Below are 26793 nucleotides of genomic sequence, written 5' to 3'. Positions count from 1 at the left end.
TGCCTCCCCAAGGGTAACTTGCCTCAGTAACTCTGAAATCCTTCTCAAAGTGCTCCAATGCCAATGTTTCAGTTCAGGCACGACCATCATTTAGTTTAACCTTTAACTAGACCTCCCACTTCTTGCTTCTCTATCCACACTGCCGAACAGAAGTTTACGCGAGGGAAACTTTCTATTATCTGTACTTATATGGTAGCCACTATTCACATGTGGTATCTGAGCACTGGAAATGTAGCTGGAGCTACTAAAGGTTTATAATTTTATTTCGTTTTAATTAAACTTAAATGGCCACACCTGGGTAATGGCTAGCACATCAGATAATACAGCTCTACATTGTCCTCAAGTCTCTCCTATTCCCAAGCCTTGAAGTCATAAGGCTCAACCACATTCCCTCAGTCCTGTAAGCTCACTATAAACTCCCCTTTCCTTAGGCTTTTGGGTGCATATCTGTTTCTTAAATAGAAGTTATGGCTTAATCTGATCCTAACTACTAAAAGAGCTCTCTTCAAGAGTTTCTATGTGATAGAGGCAGGGTCATAATGAGATGCTTGCTCCTCTCAACATGTTCAGAGAACAACCTTTCAGTGAAGAACATGAAGCAGAAATTTGAGGGAACAAAATGAAGGAGGCAACTCTAATATAAAACTTTTACTAAATGGAAACTTTGACAATAAATATTATAAATTGCCATGCATTATTTTCAAAAGAAAGAAATGTTTATAACACAAAGGATGAATTCCAGCCCATGTTGGTATTTTGCTTGGCTTGGAAAGTTTTTTAAAATATTTTTGCATTAAGTCTAAAAATTCAATGGTTTCACATGAAAATCTGGATTTCTAGTAGTTCTTAAAAAATCCAGCGAAGAGTTGAGAAGCAGCTGTTCTCTTCCATTAGGCAAACACTCTCTAGTTTGCTACAATCCCCATTATTCCCTCTTGTACTACTGACACTGATACCCCACCCAGTTGTAAATTATTATTCTCAAAGCATGCTGCTTCCCTCTGGTGCCTATGGCCATGTGAGTCTGTGACCCCAGCAGCTTTACAAATAATTTTCATAGGAAGACTAAGTGATAAAATCATGGTTTTAATGTAGGTCCTACAATTCCTTCTCTCATACTCTTTCTACCACAGGACACTGCTTGACAATAGCCCATGAACAATTGTACAATTCTACTAATTTGGGGCAATTTAGTCACATTATAATGTAAAGAAGACATCCTTCAATATCTTACTCAAAATGTCACTGAGAAAATATGGCCAGATTTGATGATTTGGTTGTTTTACGTACAACATAAAAGCCATGAGTGTCCCTAAAGAAGTGCTTCCCAACCTTTTTACAGCACTCTGAGTAACTAGTCAGGGGTTCTCCCAGCCAAAAGCACACAGCCCTGGGGCTCCAGCTGCTCTCAGCCCTACCAGGCAACCCTAAGGACTGAAAGCATCACTAGCTCATCACACCTCTAATTTAAACCCCCACAGGGGAACTTATGCTCCAGATATTCTGGAACAAAAATAGTAGAAGACATAATGCAAGTTTAGAAAACATGGTGGTTGTGTATTTACAAATTCTTCTAGCAGTGCAATATCTGGCATCTAAACAGGAAAAGCAAATGAATGACTTCAGGTGATTCTAAAAGGCTGTCAAGAATTGACAAACTTTCTGATATTTCTATTTGCCAGATTAATTGATTAACTTTAGAGTGGTCCATGGCCAAAGCCCTTACATACATTAATCATAAAGTCTCAGGTCTATATTCATAAACTTAAGAAACCACAGATGCCAGATATCAGGATTTAGATTACAGCATTCAGGCCAATCTGGGAATGTATTCCAAGCAAAGGCAGTCCTGCAATACCAGTAGAGTGGCAGAGTTGGGTGTAGGGGGAAGAGTTATAATAAGTTTGATAAGAATAATGACCAGATGTGAAGCTGAAAGCCAAAGAGCCATCTTCAACCATAAGGATGAAAGCCACATGCTGGAGATGGCAGAATAGAAAGAGATAAAAACCACCTATCTCCAGATGTTTTGTTAGGTGAGAGAAAGAAGCCTTTACTTGATTAAACCTAACTGAAAAATGCCCCCACTCAGCCTACAAGGCCTTCCTCATTCACAGACCCTGTTGTCCATCAATAAATGTACAGTCTTCCTGAGTAGTGTACTCAGTCATATCTACAAATTTGTAATACCAATACTTACAGCAGATAAAAAAGAAAAAAAGGGCATCACAAGGGTGTAAAAAGGGATGTCTATACTCTTTCTACTTAATTAGTATTGTCAGTTGTTGATTGGTTAACTGAAAAGCTAGCTTTTCCTCTGAAAAACTAGGTTAGCCTGTTGTGATTTCCAAGAAGGCTATATACTGGTCCTTCTATATCTTCTTAGGGTGAGAGATGGGTAAAACAGTGAGAATGAATGGAAGGACTATGGAGACAGATAAACCAGGGCGCACATACATCTGATCCCTCATCTTTCAAATCAGAGTAAAACAATAGCTTCATAAAATCTTCTTGAGGATTAAATAAGAAAAGGCATATAAAGGGCTTAACACAGTGCCTGGCGCATGGGATGCATTCAGTAAATGTTAGCTATTATTATTTACTGCTAATATACTTGAATTTTTTTCAGGCTCATCTCTGAAATAGGATACATACTGTGTCCATGTGTGCTTAAGAATCTAGTTTTATGTCATTTTTAAAATTTGTCTGTTAAATATTATATTAAATTAAATATTATATTTTTTAAACAGGAAAAAATCTCTTATTTCACCATGTGTTTTGATTTGGAGTTTAGAAAATATGGTTACCATATGGACTCTACTTATTAATTCAGAGATTTGTCACATCACAATGGCTTTTGCTCAGCAAGCTTTCATTGTGAAATACCTACCCATTCCTCACTTTATATTTACTAAAGAAAAATAGAGGTCAACATGTCAAATCAGCAAATGAGGAAAAAATGATTATCTGAAACATGTCAAGTGCTATATGAACAGATTTCAAAGAGAACCGGGCAATGAAAGTCATGAGAAAAGCAAGAGTCAGTGCTCATTATTCTGCTGCTACTAGAGCAATAACTAGCATACCAAGCTACAAGGGCATCGGCTCATCTCATGCCCACACCACCCAGTGGCCACATGCTGAATTGTTAACCTTCACCTATTTCCTGAGACATACCCTCTCTCCCCCCATCCACAGGCTTAATAGTGATTGCCATATTCCTGTAACATGACCACACTTTTGGCCACAATCTGAGTGGACAGCTGACCCTGGCTACATCTGGGACTGGGAGCCTGATGTTAATCTCTCCCTGCCTATCTAGATTGTAACAGGTAAAATTCAGAAGCAGCTGGCAGCCATGTTCTGCCATGTGGACTAAATAAGAAACACAGGAAGCCAGTGTGAGCAAGAGAGAAGAATGAAACAAAGAAAACCATGAGGAGAGGGAAATTCCTAGTTCTTCATATGCTCCAATTTTTAGTTCTATTCCTAAGGCCCAAATGCATGTCTGTCCTTGTATTCTGCAAGATACTTGAGCTTCCTCCCAGGAAACGCCAGAACTGGTTTCTGTTCACAGTACAAAGAAAACCTAAGAGACTCCACCATTACACATTATTAGAAAGTGACTTGTTTGCAGTGACCCTCTCCCTCACTGTGAACTAACACATAACACAAAATTCTACTGCTCCAGTTTTGCCTATTATGTTCCAAGTTCTGAGCTAGAGGCCTTGAGAAACAGGAATGAGGAGACCACAACATAAGACAAATAAAAAATTTCTATGCATGTGAGGAAATATTTTGATAAATACATGAAAAGTGTGCTGAGGGAGGAAGAAGCAGCCAAATGCTAATCCCCAGAGCAGTTCTACAAGTAGAAGTTTACAGTTGCTAAAGCAGAAGTGCCCACAGAGATCCATATCAGGGCACTGTCAGAGCATGTGCAAATCCTATCAGTTTTCCTTTCACAAAATCTTGAAACCCACAAGTGGGAGGGAGCTTAACTCTTCTCAGGATAGTCTCCTGATTTTTACATAGGCATGTACTATCACCTTAAAAACAAGTGTAATTATTTTTTAAATGTAACTCTAAATATCTAACTACTTTACCTGAGATTTTGCATTCAAATATTCAAAACTTCAGCTGTGATATATGAATTAATTATTCCCTATGGGAAATAAACTACCAAGTAGCTAACTTTTTTCTTAACCTTAAAACCTTGTTTCACCCTGGCTGGCATGGTTCAGTGGTTAGAGCATCAGCCTGGGCACTGAAGGGTCACAGGTTCGATTCCCAATCAAGGGCACATACCTGAGTTGCAGGTTTGATCCCTGGCTACAGTGGGGACTCGTGTAGAAGGCAACCAAACTATGTGTCTCTCTCACCCTGATGTTTTCTTTCTCTCCCCTTTCTCTTTCTCTATCTCCTATTTCCCCCCTCCTTTCCACTCTCTCTGAAAATCAATGGAAAAAATTTCCTCAGGCGAGGATTTTAAAAAAACACGTATTTCTTTTATATTATGGTTATTTAATTCTCAAATTGTGTCACTCTCCTAGCTAAAGTGCATTTCAAATAACTGTTTCAAAATTTTGATCCATTTTCTCAACAAATCCATCCAATATTTGCCACCAGCTTTAACCTCACTTTTCCACATATAGTAGTATAAGAAAGGACTTTCATGTGAAATCCAGAGTTTTAAACCTTGGCCATTCATTCAAACTTCTAAAAACATTGTGTATGGACAAAATCTGTTCCAGAGGGACTTTGGCCCATTAGTTGCTAGTTTACAAAGCCCAGGCTTCCAGTTGAGCAGGGCTTAATTAGAATTTCATCCCTACCTCAACATATTCCCTATGGAAGACACAGTCCTGCCCTCCAGCAAACTAGTGAGGACAATGGACACACACTGCAAGACAAGGTGGCAAATGGAGAAAGAGATAAAAGTCTACAAAGGAGAACAAAGCACCTACCTGCTATACACCTCTCCTGACCACTGGCTCTCACAGGGTAAGTTTCAGAAGTGGCAGTAAAAACATGACAGAGTAACCCCACCCTTATATATCCAGAGAACTAAGGGGGCTCAGAACTATACAAAAGCAAATGACCAAAAAATTCAACAGCCCACCCTTTGTGTACCTAAGGTAGATTCTTAAAACAGTCCAGCCTTATGGAACCACAGCAACAGGAAAAATAACAAAACAAAAAACATGCCTACTGAGAGGCTTGGTGATGTCATAAACAAAAAATAAAACTTCTACTGGACATATATGCTCCAAGAACAATGCCAGGTAATGCAGGAATATCATCTCATGTAAACCTCCCAACAACCCTAGGAAGAAACATTATTCCCAATTTACAGGTGCAGAAACTGAGACTGAAATTCTAAAGTGTGGGAAAGAGCCAATCATCTGGAGTCAAGTGATTCCTCTCCCATTAACTCACTGACCTGGCCAGAGAGATTCAGGGTATTATTGTAGACACAAAACAGCAAGCAGTCAAGAACAACTCATTAGCTATAATAATTAAAAGTATGGATCTAGTATTTAAAAAAGCAAAGATCCTCAAAAGATAACAGAATCCACAGTAGGCCCTGTTGATTATGAGAATTTAATGTTTTGATTAAGGTAATTTTACAAATAAATACAAAGCATAAGGACCATTCAATAAATGATTTTGAAGTAATTCAACAGTAAATTTTTTAAAAAATCATTAGAATCTTCAATTTATATCATCCAGTAAAATACAGTCCAAATAAATCAACAAGTTTTTTCACCAAATTACATAACTAAGATGGAAGAAATATAAACATTCAATGAATCTCTGGGTAAAGAATTACTTTTTAAAAAATGATGGAAATTTTTCAATTTAAAAAGGGTAATTAGTTAAATTAAAAAGTAAATATTATATATATATATATATATATATATAAAAGGCAAACAATGAAGTATAAGACTTTACCTGGATTTTAACAGATGTAGTGTTAACATCCTTACTATATGTATGGAATGTATATACAAGAAATTGTTCAAAGAGCCAAGAGAATTCCATGGATAAAATGGGCAAAGGACAGGAAAAAACAATTCACAAAAGGAAAAATAACAAGGAAATAGAAAAATATTCACTAGTTAATCAAAACATACATATTAAACATCAATGAAGTGCCACTATCAAGTAAATTCTAAAGAAGAATTTTTAAATAATAATAACCATGGCTGGTCAGATGTGGCAAAACTCATATTCTCATATGTCACTGTAAATATTATATTGCCACAAACCTTTTTAAAAGCAATACGGCAATATTCTTACAATTTTTCCTGAAGAAATAATCTAAAAATCAGGGGGGAAAACATCTATATGCACAACAATGTTCATTATAACATTTACAAAACTGGAAATAATGTAAAGAGCCAAAAATAAGCGACAGATAAATTACTGTGTACCTACCACATTATCAGCACCTTGAGAGAGGGCTGCTTTGTTCTTGATGGAAAATCCAGGGCCAAGTTCGTAATAGCACAAACATTAGATAAATAAGTAAATATTGAGGAAAAGGAAAATACACCACTTCTCAAAATGATGGTTAAAGATTAGATAGTTGGTGGCTCAATTTTAAGTGCGGGCAAGAATATAAAAGTGCAATTAGTCATTGTTATAAGAGGTTAATAAGCAATTATTTTTTATTATGGTTATATTATCTTTATTTAAAATGTAAACATATTGGGGGGGATGAGGACACATTTGTAATACCTTAACTAATAATAAAAAAAAAAAATAAAAATAAAAAATAAATAAAATAAATAAAAAAAAATGTAAACATACCTGAGGATTACTGTTATGATTACTGAAGATATAAGCTGATCCTCAGAAATTGGAAAACTAGAAATATTTAATAACTAGCCTGGCCGGTGCGGCTAAGTGGTTGAGCATTATTGACCCATGAACCAAGAGGCTACTTAGTAGATTCCAGGTCAGGGCACAATGCCCAGGTTTCAGGCTTAATCCCCAGAAGGGGGCGTGTAGGAGGCAGCCTTTCGATGTTTCTCTCATTGATATTTTTATCTCTCTATCCCTCTCCCTTCCTCTCTTTCTAAAAAGGAATACAAATATATTTTTAAAATCTTTAATAACTAATGGAAAATTATTAAAATCCCTAAACAGCTCCATATTATAGGTAAATCTGCCCAACCTAAAAATATAGTTTTACAGAGAGGTTAACAACTGACATTTATAACTTAGATGAGACATCATTTCTGAGTCCTAACTCAGTAATAAATGAACACAGGAAGCCAAAACACACGCACTCCCTGTTTTTTTCTGAACTCTCTCTGACTCTGGGCTGAAAGAACTTATCTTGTTTTCTTCTGACTTGGAGCCTTCTGGTGAGACAAGGTCAATTTTATGATGATTCCAGTGGGAATACAGAAAGGCAAGGGGTAGGTCAGTCTGGATGGGGTGAGGGTCCCTAAGTTGAACTGCAGTTCCATCTTTTAGAACACTAAAATTACAAACAGAGAGAAAGAGGGTACAAAACTTCGACAGTTTCTCTAAGGCAGCAATTTCAACCTGTTTCATCTCATGGCACACATAAACTAATTACTAAAATTGTGGCTCACCAAAAATACATTCTACTTTTTGCCGATCTGACAAAAAAAATACCTATAATTTTGATTCATTCACATCAGATTGCTATTATTGTGCTGGCTGATAGCATTTTTTTTTTACTTGACAATCTAAGGAAAAAGAGGTCAGTGCCCCTGACTAAATAGTAGGTATTGCATGTTTTAAAAACTCTTGAAGCACACTAGTTGAAAATCGCTGCTCTAACATACTGTATTTAAAACTATTGTTCTCAACCCATTACATGTCATCAAATCCACTGAATGAATTACAGCCAGAATTTCTAAAAGGCTACAATAGAACAGAAAATATCAGCAATGCAGCTCCTATTAAAAAGATGGCATTTTAGTGGTTCAGTTGGTTAGAGTGTCATCAGGTACACTAGAAGCTTTCAGGTTCGATTCTCGGTCAGGGAACATACCTAGGTTGTGGGTTTGATCCCGGCTTGGGGTGCATATGGCAGGCAACAGATCAATGATCTATGTTTCTCTCTCTCCCTCTCACCAATTAAAAACATATCCTTGGGTGAGGATTTTTTTAAAAAGATACCATTTTATATAACTTTTGTTTCAGTTATATATGTGTGTATATGTCAAAGTGTGTGTCTTGGGTAGCAATGCTAAATACATTTCTCACTATGATTTGTGATCAAAAAAGTTTCAAAAGCATTACTCAAGACAATCCAGGCCATACTTGGGGGCCTGCAAACAACCCAGAGCTAAACTACTCAGTATTTGAAACGAAAGGATTCATCAAGAAGCAGAAATGTAGAAATGAATCCAGTTCAACCAGGTATCAGGTACCAATACAAAACAAACACCTCTTCAATATTTCATCCAGGAATAAACAACTGCTGCCATCCCAAGGCTCAGGAATACATCTTACAATTGCCTCACAGAGTGCACACCACTTCTGCCCTCTGTGCACTTTTCTCCACTTGAGGTTTTAGGATGATGTGATGCGGAGACATTACACTTACCTAGTCATTATGTGAGCAAATCATAGTGACAGAGTCACTTTGTTAGATGAAGAAAATGAGACTTAGAGTGATGAGATGCCCTAGGAAATGTCCAAGGTCAATGTAGTATACAGCTAAATCAGACTCCCAGTCCCAGTTCTTTTCCAAGAATCCTTAAATTAAAGGCACACGGCACACTGCAGCACTCCCTGCCAGGAGACAAGTAGATGACTTTTTTATTTCCTTTTTGGTCCTATTTGCTAGTTTATTACACCACTGAGCTAATTTTTACTAATGACTAAATGAAATATTTGAATGAGGATGCCCCCTGCCCATAAAAATAAAAGTTAGTCAGAGTGCTTATTAAAGTTGCACAAGGTAAGTTATTTTTTTTGCATTAGGGAATTCCTAGCTAATTGTGGCATTCTCCTTTGGAATCCCATTCCAAACAGATGATTAATCAGCCGGTGTTTAATTTCATTCAATGGACATATATTGCCTATCTCCTTTGTGCTTAGCACTGGGGATCAGATCAATTTATAGGAGGAAAAAGAAAATCTCACTCCCTTTTACCTGCAGGTTCTGCCTGCCTTCAAGGCTTGCAGAGTACAGCTATGTTGCATTAATTGGTACTGAATATGGTCAGAATATAAGGAGGTAGTTCCCCAGAGTCTCCTCCCCTATAACCCACCACCACCTCCTCAGGGCCCCTTATCCAAAAAAGAATTCCAAATTATTGCAACCAGAGGTTTTGTGAATTTTCGCTATTATAGTTATTCATCTGGAGACAATAATGTTCCAGATTCTTCAAAGTATGACACACAGCTGGATTCTGAATTCAAGCAGACTGGCTCCTGAGTATACTTTTTTTTTTAAATAAATCTTTATTGTTCAGATTATTACAGTTGTTCCCTCTTTTTCCCCCCCATAACTCCCCTCCACCCAGTTCCCACCCCACCCTCTGCCCTTACCCACCCCCACTGTCCTCATCCATAGCTGTACGATTTTTGTCCAGTCTCTACCCCCACACCCTACACCCCTTCCCCCGCCCCCGAGAATTGTCAGTCTACTACCTTTCTATGGCCCTGATTCTATTATATTCACCAGTTTACTCTGTTCATCAGATTATTTATTCACTTGATTTTTAGATTCACTTGTTGATAGATATGTAATTGTTGTTCATAATTTGTATCTTTGCCTTTTTCTTCTTCTTCCTCTTCTTAAAGAATACATTTCAGCATTTAATATAATACTGGTTTGGTGGTGCTGAACTCCTTTAGCTTTTTCTTATCTGTGAAGCTCTTTATTTTACCTTCAATTCTGAATGATACCTTTGCTGGATAAAGTAATCTTGGTTGTAGGTTCTTGGTATTCATCACTTTGAATATTTCTTGCCACTCCCTTCTGGCCTGCATAGTTTCTGTTGAGAAATCAGCTGACAGTCGTATGGGTATTCCCTTATAGGTAACTGACTTTTTTTCTCTTGCTGCTTTTAAGATTCTCTCTTTGTCTTTTGGCCCTGGCATTTTAATGATGATGTGTCTTGGTGTGGTCCTCTTTGGATTCCTTTTGTTTGGGGTTCTCTGCGCTTCCTGGACTTGTTAGTCTATTTCTTTCACCAGGTAGGGGAAGTTTTCTGTCATTATTTCTTCAAATGGGTTTTCAATATCTTGCTCTCTCTCTTCTTCTAGCACCCCTATAATTCGGATGTTGGTACACTTGAAGTTGTCCCAGAGGCTTCTTACACTATCTTGATATTTTTGGATTCTTTTTGCTTTTTGCTTTTCCGGTTGGGTATTTTTTGCTTCTTCATATTTCAGATCTTTGACTTGATTCTTGGGATCCTTTTGTCTGCTGTTGGATCTCTGTATAATATTCTTTATTTCAGTCAGTGTATGCTTAATTTCTAGTTGGTCCTTTTTCATAACCTCGAGGGTCTCACTAGATTTCTTGAGGGTCTCACTAAATTTATCGGCGGTTTCTAGAAAATTCTTGAAAAACCTTATGTGTGGTTTTGAACTCTATATCCAGTAGTTTGCTTTCCTCCATTTCTGTCATTTGTGACCTGTTTGTTTGTCTCCGCATTTTGGCTGCTTCCCTGTGTTAATAGATTGGCTTTCTGTGCTAGGTGTCCTATAGGGCCCAGTGGTTCAGCCTCCCCAATTACCTGAGGTGGACACTCTTGGTGCACCCCTTTGTGGGCTGTATGCACAGTCTTGTTGTAGTTAAGCCTTGATTGTTGTTGGTATCACTGGGAGGAATTGACCTCCAGGCCAATTGTCTATAAGAATCAGCTGTGTCTACAATGGGCGAACTTCTGTGCTGAAGACACCCTTCTGGGGCAAGACTTGCTTCAGTGGAGCTTTGGTGCTCACTGAGTCTGCCCCCTGAGTGTGTCCCTTATGGATCCGAGGAGTTGTAATCTGGATGGTCCCACTCTGACCACTAGGTACACGGGCCCTTGGATCTCTAAGGAGGTGCTAATTTAGCCTCTGCCTGAGGCTACCCAGCAGGAGCTATGGAGAGATCAGCAGATTCCTCTTCCTTATTTGGGGTTTGGAGGTGCCCAGATGAGGCCCAGCTGTGAAGCAATGCAAGCTGCTGTGGGGCCTTGAGCCTTCTTTTGGATGTTCTGGGTCTCTCTGACCCAGCTGCAGTTTGTTAGGTAATTTTCAGATTGCAACAGGCCAGCCCATTCATATGCAAAAGCCTCTGCTCACAGCCTGGGTGAGGCAGGGTCTCAGGGAATCAACAAGGTGGAGCAAACAGTTATGGCTGGTCCTCAGTCTGCCCTCAGAGGCCCCGCATCTCAGTGTCCAGGTAATCACTGCAAGCACCTCTGAGAACGATGCCCTCGAGTTCCGCCCACTGCCAGACAGTCCAGTTTCTCCCCGTATGAGTCTGGGTCCCCAGAGACTCACCCGGAACTGGAGTCAGGGCCATTGGGAGCTTGAGACTCCCTCCCGATTGAAAAAGACACCAGCGTCCTCCGTTGACAGCCCTTTTCGCTCGCTCACGCTCACGCCTCCATACCTGTGCACTTTACTTCTGCACCTCCTGAGTCTCAGTGTGCTTTTCTCTTTCCTTCTAGTTGTAGAATTTCCACTCAGCCAGCCTTCCTGTGGTTCTGAGTGATGTCTGTTTTGTCTTTAGTTGTAGTTTTGAAGTGGTTGTGCGAGGCAGCAATTTCAGGTGTTTACCTATGCCGCCATCTTGGTTTCTCCCATGTACCGTCTCTCGAGCATACTCTTAACCAGTCCATTCTAGTGCCTCTAATGAAAGGGAGCTTTCTCTTCCTCCTCTACTAGAATGCCCTTTCCTCAACTCTAGCTTTTTCACATGAACTATTCATCCTGCAAGACCCATGTGGAGCAGGGCTCCTCTCTCTAACCACCACAAACAGTGGACAACCCCAGAGGACAATGTTTGTACTTGTTTTCATTTAGCACATCTCCTTATATTGAGATAAAAAAAAAAACAAAAAACCCTTTTACCTATTGCATGGGTATAGACTCCTGATAAGAGAAAAATTTCCTGTAATTGTCTAATACTAACTATCTAGAGTTATTAAAAAAACTCTCTGTATGAATGCTAAGACTGTTGAATTGTATTAAGATATGCCTATAAAGAATTTACAAAGATAAAGGTCTTGGGGGGCTGGATCCTACCAGAAGAAGTCTCTCCTTCCTTCAACACTTGGAGAAGAAGCTGCCACTGGACAAGGGAGCCTGTGGTAAGCTGCAGACAAGACATCAGTCTTAACCAAATTTGAACCAAGATGTCAAGGAGAAAGCTCCTACACAAGAAATGTTAAAATGGCGCTCACTCAGAAAAGACAGTCCAGAAAGAAGCTGGAAAATGAGGAACCCAAAATACCAATGTTGGGCTTGTCCTTCAGAGATAGAACCCAGTTACAGCCAAAGCAAAGATACTCAGAAAAGGCCAATGGAATAAGCTATGTTCTATGATAGCAACAGAACAAGCCAGTGAAGCAAGCTCTGTTCTATAATAGCAACAGAAATCTATCCCTTAAGTCAGATTGTTTTATATATCTTATATTTCTTCCCTTGGTATCCAGTAAAGTTCCAGGCATTCTTTAACTGTGCTAAGGTGGATTCAGGTTACAGTTTTATCCACTCTTGAGCCTGCAGATTAGGGCATTATCAGTCCACTATGGATCCATTTTACTTTTCTTTAGAACCCTCTGCTGGTGTGGTTCAGTTGGTTGAGCATCATCCTGGGAACTGAAAGGTCACCAGTTCAATTCCCAATCAGGGCACATGCCCAGGTTTCAGGTTTGGTCCCGTCAGGGTGTATACAGGAGACAACCGATCAAAAATAAAGAAAAGTAAAATGTACAGAACAAGAACTATGAAATCCAACCACTCTTCCACATCTGAAAATTCTCTTTTCAATAATGAATCTTAGAGGTTGTAGTTTTATTATCTTCTAAAATTTCCTGAAAGAACCTTGTCATTTTTACCAATGTAGTATGCACATGTGCTTGAAACACAATAGGAACCCACATGTTTGTTGATGTAATGAATGAATAATGCATGGACTTCCACAAATTTAAGACCACCCACTCCAAACTTTTCCCCACAAGAGTATATATCTGTCCACACATATATATGTGGTCATAAAGTTCACTCAATAAATGTCAATAAATGTCTACAATAGCCCAGCCAGTGTGGCTCAGTGGTTGAGCATCAACCTATGAACCAAGAGGTCCTAGTTCCATTCCAGGTCAGGACACATGCCTGGGTTGTGGATTCCAACCCCAGTGTGGGGCATGCAGGAATCAGCCAATCAATGATTCTCTCTCATCACTAATGTTTCCATCTCTCACTCCCTCTCCCTTCCTCTCTAAAATCAATAAAAATACATATTTTTTAAAGTCTACAATAGTTAAGATGCTATACTTTCAGGAAAAATAAGCATCTATCAATCACTGACAGTGAATGTTTATTGAGGGCTTACTGTGTGCCAAACAGGATACTAGGCCCCAAAGATAACACAATGAATAAGACACACATATTATCCCAATAAATTCAATTTTTTAAAAAGTGTTTGCCAATGTGATAGGTGAAACATGGTATTTCCTTGTTAATTTAATTTACTCTTCTTTAATTAGTGTTAAGTTTATCAGCCATTTTTATTTCCTTTCTATAAATTATCCTCTATATTTTTTTAAATTTTATTGATTTTTTTACAGAGAGGAAGGGAGAAGGACAGAGTTAGAAACATCGATGAGAGAGAAACATTGATCAGCTGCCTCCTGCACACCCCCTATTATAGGGATGTGCGTGCAACCAAGGTACATGCCCCTGACTGGAATCGAACCCGGGACCCCGCAGTCCACAGACCGACACTCTATCCACTGAGCCAAACCAGTTAGGGCTGAATTATCCTATATTTTATTAATGTATGCCACAAAAGAAACTAGTCTTTATTATATATGTTGCAAATGTTTTCTCTCACTTTGTCATTTGCCTTTGGACTTTAGCTGGAGGTTTTTCTTATAAAAAAATAAATTTTTAAATAGTCGAGTTTAAAGTAAAAATTTTAAGAGGTGAAATTTATTTTTTTAAAAATTTATGGTTTCTGGGGATATTTCCAAACTTAGAAATATCTCCATAATTCATTGTCAAAGTTATCCATGTTTATTTCTAGCATTTTTATGCAATTTTTACCTTTAGGCAATTGTACCATCTGGAATACAGATTAAGAATTAAAGATGACATTGAGCTTTTTTTTTAAATAAATTTTTATTGTTCAGATTATTACAGATGTTCCTCTTTTTTCCCCCGAATAGCTCCCCTCCACCCTGTTCCCACCTCACCCCGTGCCCTAATCCCCCACACACTGTGCTCGTCCATAGGTGTAAGATTTTTGTCCAATCTCTTCCTGCACCCCCCACACACCCTTCCCCCTGAGAATTGTCAGTCCACTCCCTTTCTATGCCATGCCCCTGATTCTACTGATTCTATTATATTCACCAGCTTATTCTGTTCATCAGATTTTTTATTCACTTGATTTTTAGATTCACTTGTTGATAGATATGTATTTGTTGTCACTTTGTTGTTCATAATTTTTTATCTTTACCTTTTTCTTCTTCCTCTTCATAAAGAATACCCTTAAGTATTTCATATAATGCTGGTTTGGTAGTGATGAACTCCTTTAGCTTTTTCTTATCCGTGAAGCTCTTTATCTGACCTTTGATTCTAAATGATAGCTTTGCTGGGTAGAGTAATCCTGGTTATAGGTTCTTGCTATTCATCACTTTGAATATTTCTTGCCACTCCCTTCTGGCCTGCATAGTTTCTGTTGAGAAATCAGCTGACAGTCGTATGGGTACTCCCTTGTAGGTAACTGACTTTTTTTCTCTTGCTGCTTTTAAGATTCTCTCTTTGTCTTTTGCTCTTGGCATATTAATTATGATTTGTCTTGGTGTGGTCCTCTTTGGATTCCTTTTGTTTGGGGTTCTCTGCGCTTCCTGGACTTCTAAGTCTATTTCTTTCACCAGGGAAGTTTTCTGTTATTATTTCTTCAAATAGATTTTCAATATCTTGTTCTCTCTCTTCTTCTGGCACCCCCATAATTCGGATGTTGGTACACTTGAAGTTGTCCCAGAGGCTCCTTACACTATCTTCATATTTTTGGATTCTTTTTGCTTTTTGCTCTTCCAGTTGGGTGTTTTTTGCTTCTTCATATTTCAAATCTTTGACTTGATTCTTCGGATCCGCTAGTCTACTGTTGAATTTCAGTATATTATTCTTTATTTCAGTCACTGTATGCTTAATTTCTGATTGGCCCTTTTTCATATGCTTTTCACGCGCACCTCCGCACCTCCTACCAGTCTCAATGCACTTTTTTCTTTCCTTTTAGTTGTAGAGCTTCCACTCAACAAGCTTTCCTGTGGTTTTGGATGATTGTTGTTTTATCTTTTAGTTGTAGTTTTGATATGGTTGTGAGAGGCAGCAAGTACAGGTGTTTACCTATGCCACCATCTTGGTTCTCCCCCCCCCCCACCCCCGATAGTGAGCTTTACTTTTTTTATCCAAATGACTAACTGGTTTTCCCAGCATTGATTATTAAAGAATCAATTTTTCTTTAAAAAAAAAATGCACATAGCACCTTTGGGAACTTATGGGGAAGATAATGGACAAGTACCTATAATACTGTTTAAAATAGAAAAATGTTAAATGTTTTCAAAGGTATAGACAAAGGCTATCAGGAGTCTGAAGTCAAAAGAAAAACCAGGGTTTCAAAAGAACTTATGGGTTATGGGACACTGCCACTCAGGAATGGGACATTATTTGTGTCTTAACCTTACAGTTTGAGAATGAAACAACTAGTTTCTGGCTGAAGCAGTTAATGAAAATGGCTTTGTAGGTTTAGATAAAAATCAATATTCTATTCTATCTTCATATCTTTAGTGACAGTGATATTAAATTTTGAAAAGCAAGAATACAGATCAATCTCCTTTCATGAAGACCATAATCAAATCTGAGCTCTACGTCAGCCTGCGGACCAAAAGGTCCCAGGTTCGATTCCGGTCAAGGGCACATGCCCGGGATTCAGGCTCCATCCCCAGTACGGGGTGTGCAAGAGGCAGCCCATCCATGATTCTCTCTCATCATTGATGCTTCAGTCTCTCTCTCCCTCTCCCCTCCTCTCTGAAATAAATAAAAATATAAAAAAAAAAAAACCTGAGCTCTAAATAACAGTTATTTTCATGTGTGAGTACAGAAATACAGACTTCTGGATCTGAGTAATAATAAAATATACGTAAAGAATAATCCTGGATTTATGAATGGGCTTTATATTTAATAGTAACTCTGTAATAAAATAAATTCTATTACTTACATTGTAAATTAGGAAAGTGAATATTAAGGTAATATATAGCTAAAAATCACATTGCTTTTATTCTATAATCAAATGTAATTTATCTTTAAATTTCTTTCATATATGATACTTCAGCTTCTCCAAATACTTTGAATGCACCCTACTAAAGCTTTTTCCTTCAAGATAAACACACTGATATGGGAATCAGGTTGACTTAGGAGCTAGGCTTGGCTCTACCACCAGCTACATGAATTTGGGCAGGTAAATTCTCTGGCCTAAATTTTCTCATATGTAAAATAAGTTGTTAGAGCAAATAACCTCTAAGATCCCTCTGAAGTTTAAAAAAAAAAAAAGACTGAAAGCCTACCTCTATGCCCAAACCATCAACCAAAGCAAAAAGTTTCAAAACTAATATTAAAGGAACTTAGATTTAACTACCTTTCTCCTTTTACTTGATTCAGCCAACTTACTTACGAATTTCCTAACTGCAGTCAGGTTGACAGTTTCATCTCTAGTAGTTATAGACTGGAGAAAATGACCTCTATCCTTTATTCCTTTAGAAACAATTCTGTAACAAAAGACTTTCTAGGTCCAGAAGCAATCTCTTTGATAGAATTGTGCCTCTATTGAAAAATTAAACACTCATAAGACTTCTTTGTGAATTTCAAAAGGTTTCTACATCCACGTATTCCATTTCAGCCATGAATTTCTTCTGTTTATTGCACACTGCTTGCAATTGATGTATGTTTACAATCTTTTCCATTGGATCTACACAGAAAATAAATCCATTTGGCCATTTGTTTGCAGTATGATGTAGACAAGCACAATGTATTCATCCTGGTTATACTGAAGAACCTATGATATGAATAGACCTAACAGGAAAATTTTTTGTGGCTACATTGTAAATAAAGTGCTAAAATGACTATAAAGACAGTAAACTTTGTTGCTTTACCTCTGCCTACAATTTTAGGGTATTCTCTACCTCAGCATAATTAGAACTTACATTAAGAAAACCTACTGTTTTAATGTTAAAGCCCCTTGTCATATACCTCTACAGTGTTAAACTTTTTAAAATACTAGTTGACATTATCAAAACAATTCCAGAAAATACCATAACTACTAGATTCAAGCAGCATTCCTAAGAACATCAGCTTCATCAACCTAATATCTGCATATTAATGGACTATTAACGGACATTAAATTAAATAAAAAACCCTTTTGTCTGACAAATAAGGGAGCATATCAAAGGCAGAACAAATGCCTCCACTTCTGCAAATTAAGCAAAATTAAAGCAAAAAAAGAAAGGAAGCAAGCAAAGGGAGGAACTCAAGAGCTATTTGCAGCACTGGTCCCTTGCAAGTTCTGAAAAGGAAGGCAAAGGAGAGAAGGCGCTTCTTTGGACAGGCACTTTTCCTTTGGCCAGAAGCCCAAAGTACTCTTTTCACAACTTGCAATACTCATTGATTCAGTTTAAGGTGTCTAGGAGATGTGGATTCGGTGGGAATGTCCGGGAGAAGAGTGGCATTTGCTTTCTCCGTTTGGAGCCCTAAGAACTGTACCAGAGCACTCAAAACCCTCAGTTATTTTCGCAGAGGCAGCCGGGGGCATCCTCCTCGCGCACACACCTGCAGGGTCCGGCGGCTCCTTCCTCTCCCGCTCCGGTCCTCAGAGCTGGACCAAGGTCCAGAGGCCCGCATACCGTTAGCCCGAGGGCCACCCTGGCGCCGGCCGGCGTCACCCGGCCCCTGGGAAGCCCAGAGATCACGCCCCTGTCCGAGCTCCGCTTCCCCGAGCCACGCAGCGGCGGCGCGCAGCTGGACACCGACCTCACCAGGATGCGCATTATAATAAAAACTTGAGGGAGCACGTCTACACTTGTGCCGACCGTGAGGTGCAGCCCCCAACGCGGGTTGGGGGGCCGCCGACCTGTCCCGCCCCTCCTCCCGGCCGAGGGGCAGAGGTCCGTACCTGTCCTCCGAGACGCTGATGACGCCCTCCTCCTTGGGAACGAGTACAGCCATATTCACCACCTCCTGGGAGCCCTCGACCCGCTGCAGCAGGATCGGCTTGCGGGTCAGCGGCTTGGGCTGGATCTCCGCCGCCATCAGAGGAGGGGGCGCGCCGGGAGCGCCGCTGCCAAACGCGCAGGGGGACCGTGGTGAGGAAAGCGCTCGGCCCGAGGCACACGCTGAAACAAGGACTCTGGTTGGCCCGAGCGGGACGCCGGGGACCCGCGATCATAGCCTGGCCGCCGCCTCAGGGAACGACTCTGCGCTCCTGGTTAGGAGCCCCGAAACCACCAGGACCAGCGCAGCCACCCAGCGCCACCACCAGCGGAGGGGGCGGGAGCTGGGGGCGGAGCCGGGAAAGGGCGGGGCCTGCCGCAGGGTGTGGCCGCCGGTCCGGCCCAGGCTGGATGGTACACTTCCGGAGGGCGGTGGAGGAGGACGAAGAGGGGAGGAAACCTTAAAAGGGGCGGGCGCCGGCGCCCAATGCGCGTGCGTCTGCCCGCTTGCCCATTTCCGCCCGCCCGCCCCGCCCCTCTGCAATTCCCACAGCCTCGCAGCACATTTCCCCAGAACGCATGCGCCTTCTGTGCTCAGCGGTTTCCTCCGACCCTCGCCACCATCCACACCCAGTGTTTAGTCCCCTCCCTTTTTAATCTCCTGTGAACGCGCAGGTCCACACCCCTGGGAACGCGCTTGCCAGAGGCCTGCCCCCTCCCGCCCCAAAATCCTTCTAAAGAGGGCGGAGGGTGGGGAGAGGAAAGCGCGCCGGGGCGAGGCCGGAAAAAGAAGCAGCCAGCTGGAGGGAAAGAAGAACTAGTTGCGACGTGACTAAGCATGCGCACAGGTTACCTGTCCGGAGCCGCTTTTGTGAAGTAGGGCAGGAGGCGGCTGACCTCTCTACCGGCACTGGGCCCAGGCCACCCAGTGACACTGCACGGGCTCCTGGGAGTTGTAGTTTCTCGGGGCCTTCTCTCCCTTGGCTTTAAGTGACCTATTGCCCACTTCTCTGCGCTGCTGGCCTGGGGAGCTCAGTAGCCTCCCTGGCCGTTGGCCGAGTTGCGGCCAGGACTGACCTCTAAATGCAGGGAGCTGATGGTCAGCTGGGGCTGAACAGGCTATCCTATGCGCTTGGTTCAGGCCGCTGTCCCTAATAGTGTAACTCTAGGGGTGAGAAAAGAAGAGAATCTCTCATGTAAGTGTCTTTGAGGAAGTTTAGAGATCGTATGTAGTGTCAACCAGCTATGTAGGTGGTTACTAGCCTAAGGTTCCTTTAGCTCCCTAGTTAGGACTATAGCCCCACCCCCACCCCCACCCCCAAATTTGACCCCAGGCCCCATGCTCCTGGTTCTGACTCCTTTCCATTCCTTAGCAATCCAGCCTTTCTAGCTTGCTCCAAGACAGTGGAGTTACTGTGATTATGTTACCAGAAAGGGGACCTGGCCCTGACCAGGTCTGCCTAAGGCAGCTGGTAGTGTGTGGGTTCTTAGTGCAGGAAAATTTTCACAAGGAATCCAGGTGAATTTTAGAAGACTTTATTAAAGCTGGGGACAGTGAAACAAAGGGCTGGGGAAATGAGCCTAGGCTGGTCTACTTTGGCCTACTAAGAAGTCAGAGAAATGGGGTCCTTGGGGACAGGTTCAGGGAGCTTGTCTGGGACAACTACTGAGGACATGCTCCTGGGAGGCAGAGGGAGCGCTGGGACCTTCCTGTGGAGGGTTTTAAAGGCTGGGCATTGAGAGGAGGACCTCAATAGAATGTTCATCAGCTTTATGCTAATGTATCAAAATTAGGTTTATTCTCTTAACTTGATCTGCCCTTGGGTGTGGTTGGCAAATGGCACTATTTGGATTTCTGCTGTTTCCCTCAGTAAGGGGATTTAAGCTATTTACTCTCTGCTTGGGGCGAAGTACAAACCATCTACTCTTAAGTGTCCTTGGTTTAGAAAAGATAGGATTTACTATATGGCTGCAAGCTGCTGCTTAACTATCTGTCTCAGTTTCCCTGTTGCTCTTGTCCTGTCTCACACATAACCTCTCTCAAAGCACAGTGCTACTCTTTACCGCTTCCAGTCTTTGCAGAAATTCTCTAAGGCCTTGAATGGGTAATTGAGGTATTTTCCACTTTGGGAAATAAAAGCGTTTTATTTCCCAAAGTGGAAATAAACAGCTGCTAGGCTCTGTTTTTTAAAATTTGAGCCCAGTTAGCCACCAGGAGCACATCTTAGTAGATGTCTTTTTTCTTCCCCTCAAGGTTTACACTTCCATATTCTTATCTCAACTGCTGACCTCATGCTTGAACTCCAGATTCATATATCTAATGCTACTCCACTTTATCCCTTAACTGTTTAATGTTTCAAATATCCTCAAACAGTATCTTTATAAATGTTTTTTAATTCTCACCCAAGGACATGCTTTTATTTATGTTAGAGTGAGACCGAAAGAAAGAGAGGAACATCAAGAGAGAAAGGATGTGAAAGTGAAACATTAATCAGTTGCCTCCCACAGTTGTTCAAAACTAATTTCCTAGAAGTTGTTCTTGATTTTATCTTTTTCCTCACAACTCATATCCAAATCATTAACAAGTCCTATCAGCACCACCTTCAAAGCATATCTTGAATTTTCTCACTTATATCTTCTCTACCCCAGCCTAAGTCATAATCTATGGCCTCTACTGGCACAGTAGCTAATTCCTTTCCCTACTCCTCCTTTTTGAGCCCAACCTTCAAAACTTACATGATCCATTTTTATCACAGTAGCCAGAGGATTTTATTTTTAAAATATCACCTCTGTTGTAAAACTCATCAATGGCTTACCATGGCACTTGGGATAAAATACATCTCCAACTTCACCTCTCCTACTCGGTACTCTCCAAGCCCGAGAAACACCCAACCTCCTTCCTACTGAAGGCCTTTGCACCATCTGTGTTCACCTCCTGGCTACTTTCTTCTCAACACTCAGGCTTCAGATACAATGTTAGCTCATTAAAGAGTCTTACCCTTCCACCTCTGAAGTACTCCATTTGTTCATATCACTCACTGTCATCTCACCTTGTCTTATCTCCCTCACAATACTTCTGCCCAAAATAACCTTGTTTGTTTCTTATTTATTTCACAATTTTCCTCTACTAGAAGAGAAACATCAAGAGAGAAAGGATGTTGTATGCCTGTTCATTCTTACATTTCTAGCCCCTAGAATAGTACCTGGAATGTTAGGAGCACACTGTATTTGTTGAATAAATGAGTGAATGAATGAATGAATAGAAAGAAAAAGAGGTTCAAATTTGTTTAACTCTATTCCATTAGAGTATAATGGAAAGACTGGAATCTATACCTTGCCCTAAATCCTGGGATGGGAAAACTCTTGGGAGAATACATACAACAGACAGATGACAGTACCAAGGTGAGAGTAGTTGGTACCCAAGAGAAAGACCTAGCATGCAATTTCATAAAGCATAAAACTATCAGAAGCCCAGGTTGAAAACTACTGCCTGCTCTAAGGAATTAAGACTGTTCAACCCTACTCTCCCATCCACAAGAAAGGGCATTTTGGTGGGGATCAAGAATAGAAAGAAGTAGCTTGCTAGAAATATTGATTATCATATTCCTTTGTTTATATAGTAAAGAATTTTGGAGAATTTAAGTATAAATATTTTAAAGAGTCTGAGTTCTAGTGACTTGTAAATATTAACATTGATTGTAAACTAGAGGCCCGATACACAAAATTTGTGCATGGGTAGGGTCCCAAGGCCTGGCCAGCGGTCAGGGCTGATCTGTGGGGCAACTGGCAGGGTGATCAGGTGGAGGGGCTTCTGCTGATACCTACCATGGCCAGCCTGGCACTGCCTGCTTGCTGGCCCAGCCCTGGTCACCGGCCAGCCCCGCCCCCTGACCGCCCCACCACCTCCACCAGTCACCTCCCTCTGCAGGACAACTGGGGGGTGATCTGGGAGCCCCCCACTGGCACCCACCTTGGCTGGCCTGGGGCCTGCGAGCTGGGGACAGCTCCAACATTGAGCATCTGCCCCCTGTTGGTCGGTGTGCATCATAGTGACCAGTCGTTCTGCCATTCAGTTGATTTGTATATTAGGCTTTTATTATATAGGACTAGAGGCCCGGTGCACAAAAATTTGTGCACAGGGGGGGGGGGGGGGGGGGGAAGGGGTCCCTCAGCCCAGCCTGTGCCCTCTCGCAGCCTGGGACCACTCGGGAGATAACAACCTGCTGGCTTAGGCCTGCTCCCGGGTGGCAGAGGGCAGGCCCAATCCCTAGGTGCAACCCCTGGTCAGGCTCAGAGCAGGGCCGATTGGGGAGTTGGGGCGCCGCCCCCTGTCATGCACAGAGCAGGGCGGATTGGGAGGTTGCGATGCCACCCTCAGTCACGCTCAGGGTAGGGCCGATTGGGGGGTTGGGGCACCGCCCCCTGTCACACTCAAGGCAGGGTCGATGGGGAGGTTGCGGCGCCACCCCCTGTCACGCGCAGAGCAGGGCCCATCAGGGGGGTTGGGGCTCCGTACCCTGTCACGCACAGAGCAGGGCCCATCAGGGGGTTGGGGAGCTCCCCCCTGTCACTCACAGAGTAGGGCTGATAGGGGAGTTGGGGCACCGCCCCCTGTCACACACAGAGCAGGGCCGATCAGGGGTTTGGGGTGCCGCCACTGTCACACTCAGGGCAGGGCCGATGGGGAGGTTATGGCTCTACCCCGTCACACACAGAGCAGGGCCGATCAGGGGGTTTGGGCGCTGCTGCCTGTCACACTGATCCCGGTGCCGGGAGGCCTCTCGGCTCCGCTGATCCCGGTGTTGGGAGGCATATTACCCTTTTACTATATAGGATAGAGGCCTGGTGCACAGGTTGGGGCCGGCTGGTTTGCCCTGAAGGGTGTCCTGGATCAGGGTGGGGGTCCCCACTGGGGTGCCTGGCCAGTCTGGGTGAGGGGATGATGGCTGTTTGCAGCTGGTCACACACCCTTCAGGGTGGGGGTCCCCACTGGGGTGCTTGGACAGCCTGGATATGGGGATGATGGCTGTTTGCAGCTGGTCACACACCCTTCAGGGTGGGGGTCCCCACTGGGGTGCCTGGCCAGTCTGGGTGAGGGGCTGAGGGCTGTTTTCAGGCTGGCGGGTGACAGAAGCTCCCAACCGCTCCTTTTTTTCTTTATTTTTTTTTTTTTATTCTGGGCCAGCTTTAGCTCTGAGGCTCCAGTTCTTAGGCCTTCGCTGCTGAAAGCAGGTATCTGGTTTATTTCGGTTCTATAATCGAAACAATGTGTAACTCCAGCTCTGAGATCCCAGCTTGCTGAAAGCAGGTTTCTGGGGTTTTGTTTAGCTTCTATATTTATTACAATGTTTCAAACTGCAGGCTCAGAGGCCGGCAGCAGCAGGCGGGGAACGTTGGTTTCCTCCGTCACTGAAGCAAGCAAGCCTCATGTTAGTTTCAAGCTGCCTGGCTGCCAGCCGCCATCTTGGCTGGCAGTTAATTTGCATATCACCCTGATTAGCCAATGGGAAGGGTAGCGGTCATACGCTAATTACCATGTTTCTCTTTTATTAGGATATTTTTATACTTGAGGATCTTTCATTGAGTACATGAAAAGATGCTCAACATCATTAGCCATCAAGGAAATGCAAATCAAAACCACAATGATGTAACATTTCAGAACTTCTAGGATGGCCATAATAAAAAAGGCAGATAATAACAAATGTTGGCAAAATTATGGAAAAGTTAGAACCCCTCATACACTGCTAGTGAGAATGTAAAATGGTGCAGCCTCCTAAAAAACAGTCTAGCATTTCCTCAAATGTTTAAACAATTACCATATGATCCAGTAATTCAACTTCTAGTTATATATATCTGAGTGAAAGGAAAATTTAGGTCTACACAAAAACTTGTACAAGAATGTTCATAGCAGCATTATTCATAATAGCCAAAATATGGAAATGATTCAAATGTCCAGCAACTGATAAATGGGTCGAATATTGTACAGTAGTCCCTCTTTGTACATGGTTTTGCTTTTTGAGGTTTGTGTTACCCTAGGTCAGTGGTCGGCAAACTGCAGCTCACGAGCCACATGTGGCTCTTTGGCCCCTTGACTATGGCTCTTCCACAAAATACTGACTTCTGCACATGGGCCACGAAGTTTCAATCGCACTGTACATGCGTGCCTGCACGTGGTATTTTGTGGAAGAGCCACACTCAAGGGGCCAAAGAGCCGCATGTGGCTCGCTAGCTGCAGTTTACCGACCACTGCCCTAGGTCAACTGGTGTCTGAAAATTTGAAATGAAAAATTTCAGAGATAAACAGTTCATAAGTTTTAAATTGTGCACCATTCTGAGTAGGATGATGGAATCTCATACCATCCTGCCCTGTCCCACCCAGGCCATGATTTATTCCTTTGTCCAGTGTATCCATGCTTGTACATTCCCTACCCAGGCACACCAGTAGTAGTGCTATGATATGCCAAAGAGAAGTCATAAAGTGTTTCTATAATGTGAAAAGGGAAGTACTGTACAATAAGATATTCTGTGAGAGAGACCACATTCACATAACTTTTATTACAGTATATTATTATACTTGTTCTATTTTATTATTAGCTATTGTTGTTAATCTCTTACTGCGCCTAATTTACAAATTAAACTTTATTATAGATTTGCATGTATAGGAAAAACATACATATGCTAGGGTTCAGTACTATCTGAAGTTTCAGGCACCCACTGGGAGTCTTGGAATGTATACCCACAAATAAAGAAGGACTACAGTATATTCATACAATAGGATATTTGGCAATAAAAATAAATGAAATACTGATACATGTTACAACGTGGATGAACCTTGAAAATATTATGTTAAATGAAAAAAGACACTTGTGAAGGATCATATGTTTTAAGATTCCATCCAGAATAGGCAAATCCATAGGAATAGAAAGCAGATTTGTGATTGCCAGTAGAATGCGGAGAAAAGAATCGTAAGGGTGGCCAAGAATGCTGACTGAAGAATGTGCAGGATTTCTTTTTGAGAGGATCAAAATGTTCTAAAATTGATTATCATGGTGGTTGCACAATTCTATGAATATACTAAAAGCCATTGAATTGTACACTTTAAAATGGTGAATTTTATGCTATATGAATTTCAGTTGTTTATTACCCAAAATTATTTTTGATGATTCCCTGACAACTTCTATTATATCTATTTTATTGAAAGCAAACTATTAGAAACTACCTGACTTCTGAAAGAATCCTATATAATAAAAGCCTAATATGCCGAAACCGGTTTGGCTCAGTGGATAGAGCGTCAGCCTGTGGACTGAGAGGTCCCGGGTTCGATTCCGGTCAAGGGCATGTACCTGGGTTGCGGGCACATCCCTGGTGGGGGATGTGCAAGAGGCAGCTGATCGATGTTTCTCTCTCATCGATGTTTCTAACTCTCTCTCTCTCCCTTCCTCTCTGTGAAAAATCAATAAAATATATTAAAAAAAAAAAAAAGCCTAATATGCAAATTGTCCCCTCTGGTGGTTGCTTGAACAGGAGTTCAACCAGGAGACCAAGAGTTCAACTGCTTGCTGTGACATGCGCTGACCACCAGGGGGTGGAGCGGAACATAGCGGGCATTGGTGACAAGGTGCTGGGCGGCAGTGGAAGCACTGCCGGCCTGGATGGGCCTCAAAGAGAGTGGGACCACGGCAGGATGGTGGAGCAGGTGAGCAGGTGGCACCAGGCCAAAGTGGGTGCGAGTGGGGGCCCGATAGCCCCGCAGATCACCCTGCAGACGGTGACCAGCGGTGGGGAACAGGGCCACCATCCGGCTCCCAGGAGCTGAGGGAGCCAGGTGGGGGACCTGGCCCTGATCGATCACCCCACAGGTGGGATGGTGGAGCAGGTGAGGGGTCGGCACCAGGCCAACACAGGGTGCCAGGTGGGGCTGCAAGGCTGGGGGTACAATCTGGGGCCGCGAGGCTGGGGGTGCGAACTGGGGCCTGATTTCTGCAGGCCACCATGAGGGACCCACCTGTGCATGATTTGTGCGCCGGGCCTTTAGTTGTTTACATATTCATTAAAGTAATTTATTTCTCAATTTCTGAAAAGTATACAAAAACATATTTTATGACTGTCACTTTTATCTGTTATTCTTACAATTAAAGGTTTAACCCTATATACTGAAAGAGAATAGGGAAAATTTAGAATGTTTTAAATTCAGTACAGTTTTTTAAATAAAATGCTTTTATCTCATCACACTCTTAAATATATTTTTCTCTAAATCCTAGAGCTGCAGACTTCTTATGGAAAAAGTCCACCATATAGCCTAATTATCAAAGTTCTATTGTCAAACCAATTAGGTAAAACAAACATACTTTCTGTCAGAAAAATTCTG

The 26793-nt window shown here is 41.9% G+C and overlaps 1 protein-coding gene across 4 annotated transcripts in view; it reads right to left on the bottom strand.

Annotated features, from left to right (window-relative positions):
* WDFY2 (WD repeat and FYVE domain containing 2) overlaps positions 1–18781 on the bottom strand; it is a 225843-nt gene extending 207062 nt beyond the window's left edge. For 3 of the 4 annotated variants that reach the window (XR_004966163.1, XR_004966164.1, XM_036300334.1), the window contains exon 1: positions 18389–18779. Coding sequence is in view for 2 of the 4 variants with exons in the window: in XM_036300334.1 (XP_036156227.1) it covers positions 18389–18525 (137 nt within the window). In the remaining 2 variants the exon portion in view is untranslated. Of the gene's footprint in view, positions 1–18388 lie in introns of all 4 variants that reach the window. The other variant, XM_036300337.1, reaches the window with a different exon arrangement.
* Between the last annotated feature and the right edge of the window lie 8012 nt (positions 18782–26793).

Source organism: Myotis myotis, unplaced genomic scaffold, assembly GCF_014108235.1.
Source record: "Myotis myotis isolate mMyoMyo1 unplaced genomic scaffold, mMyoMyo1.p scaffold_m19_p_3, whole genome shotgun sequence".
NCBI lineage: Eukaryota > Metazoa > Chordata > Mammalia > Chiroptera > Vespertilionidae > Myotis > Myotis myotis.
The sequence above is the reverse complement of the archived record's forward strand: the minus strand, read 5'-3'. Positions and strand labels throughout refer to the sequence as shown.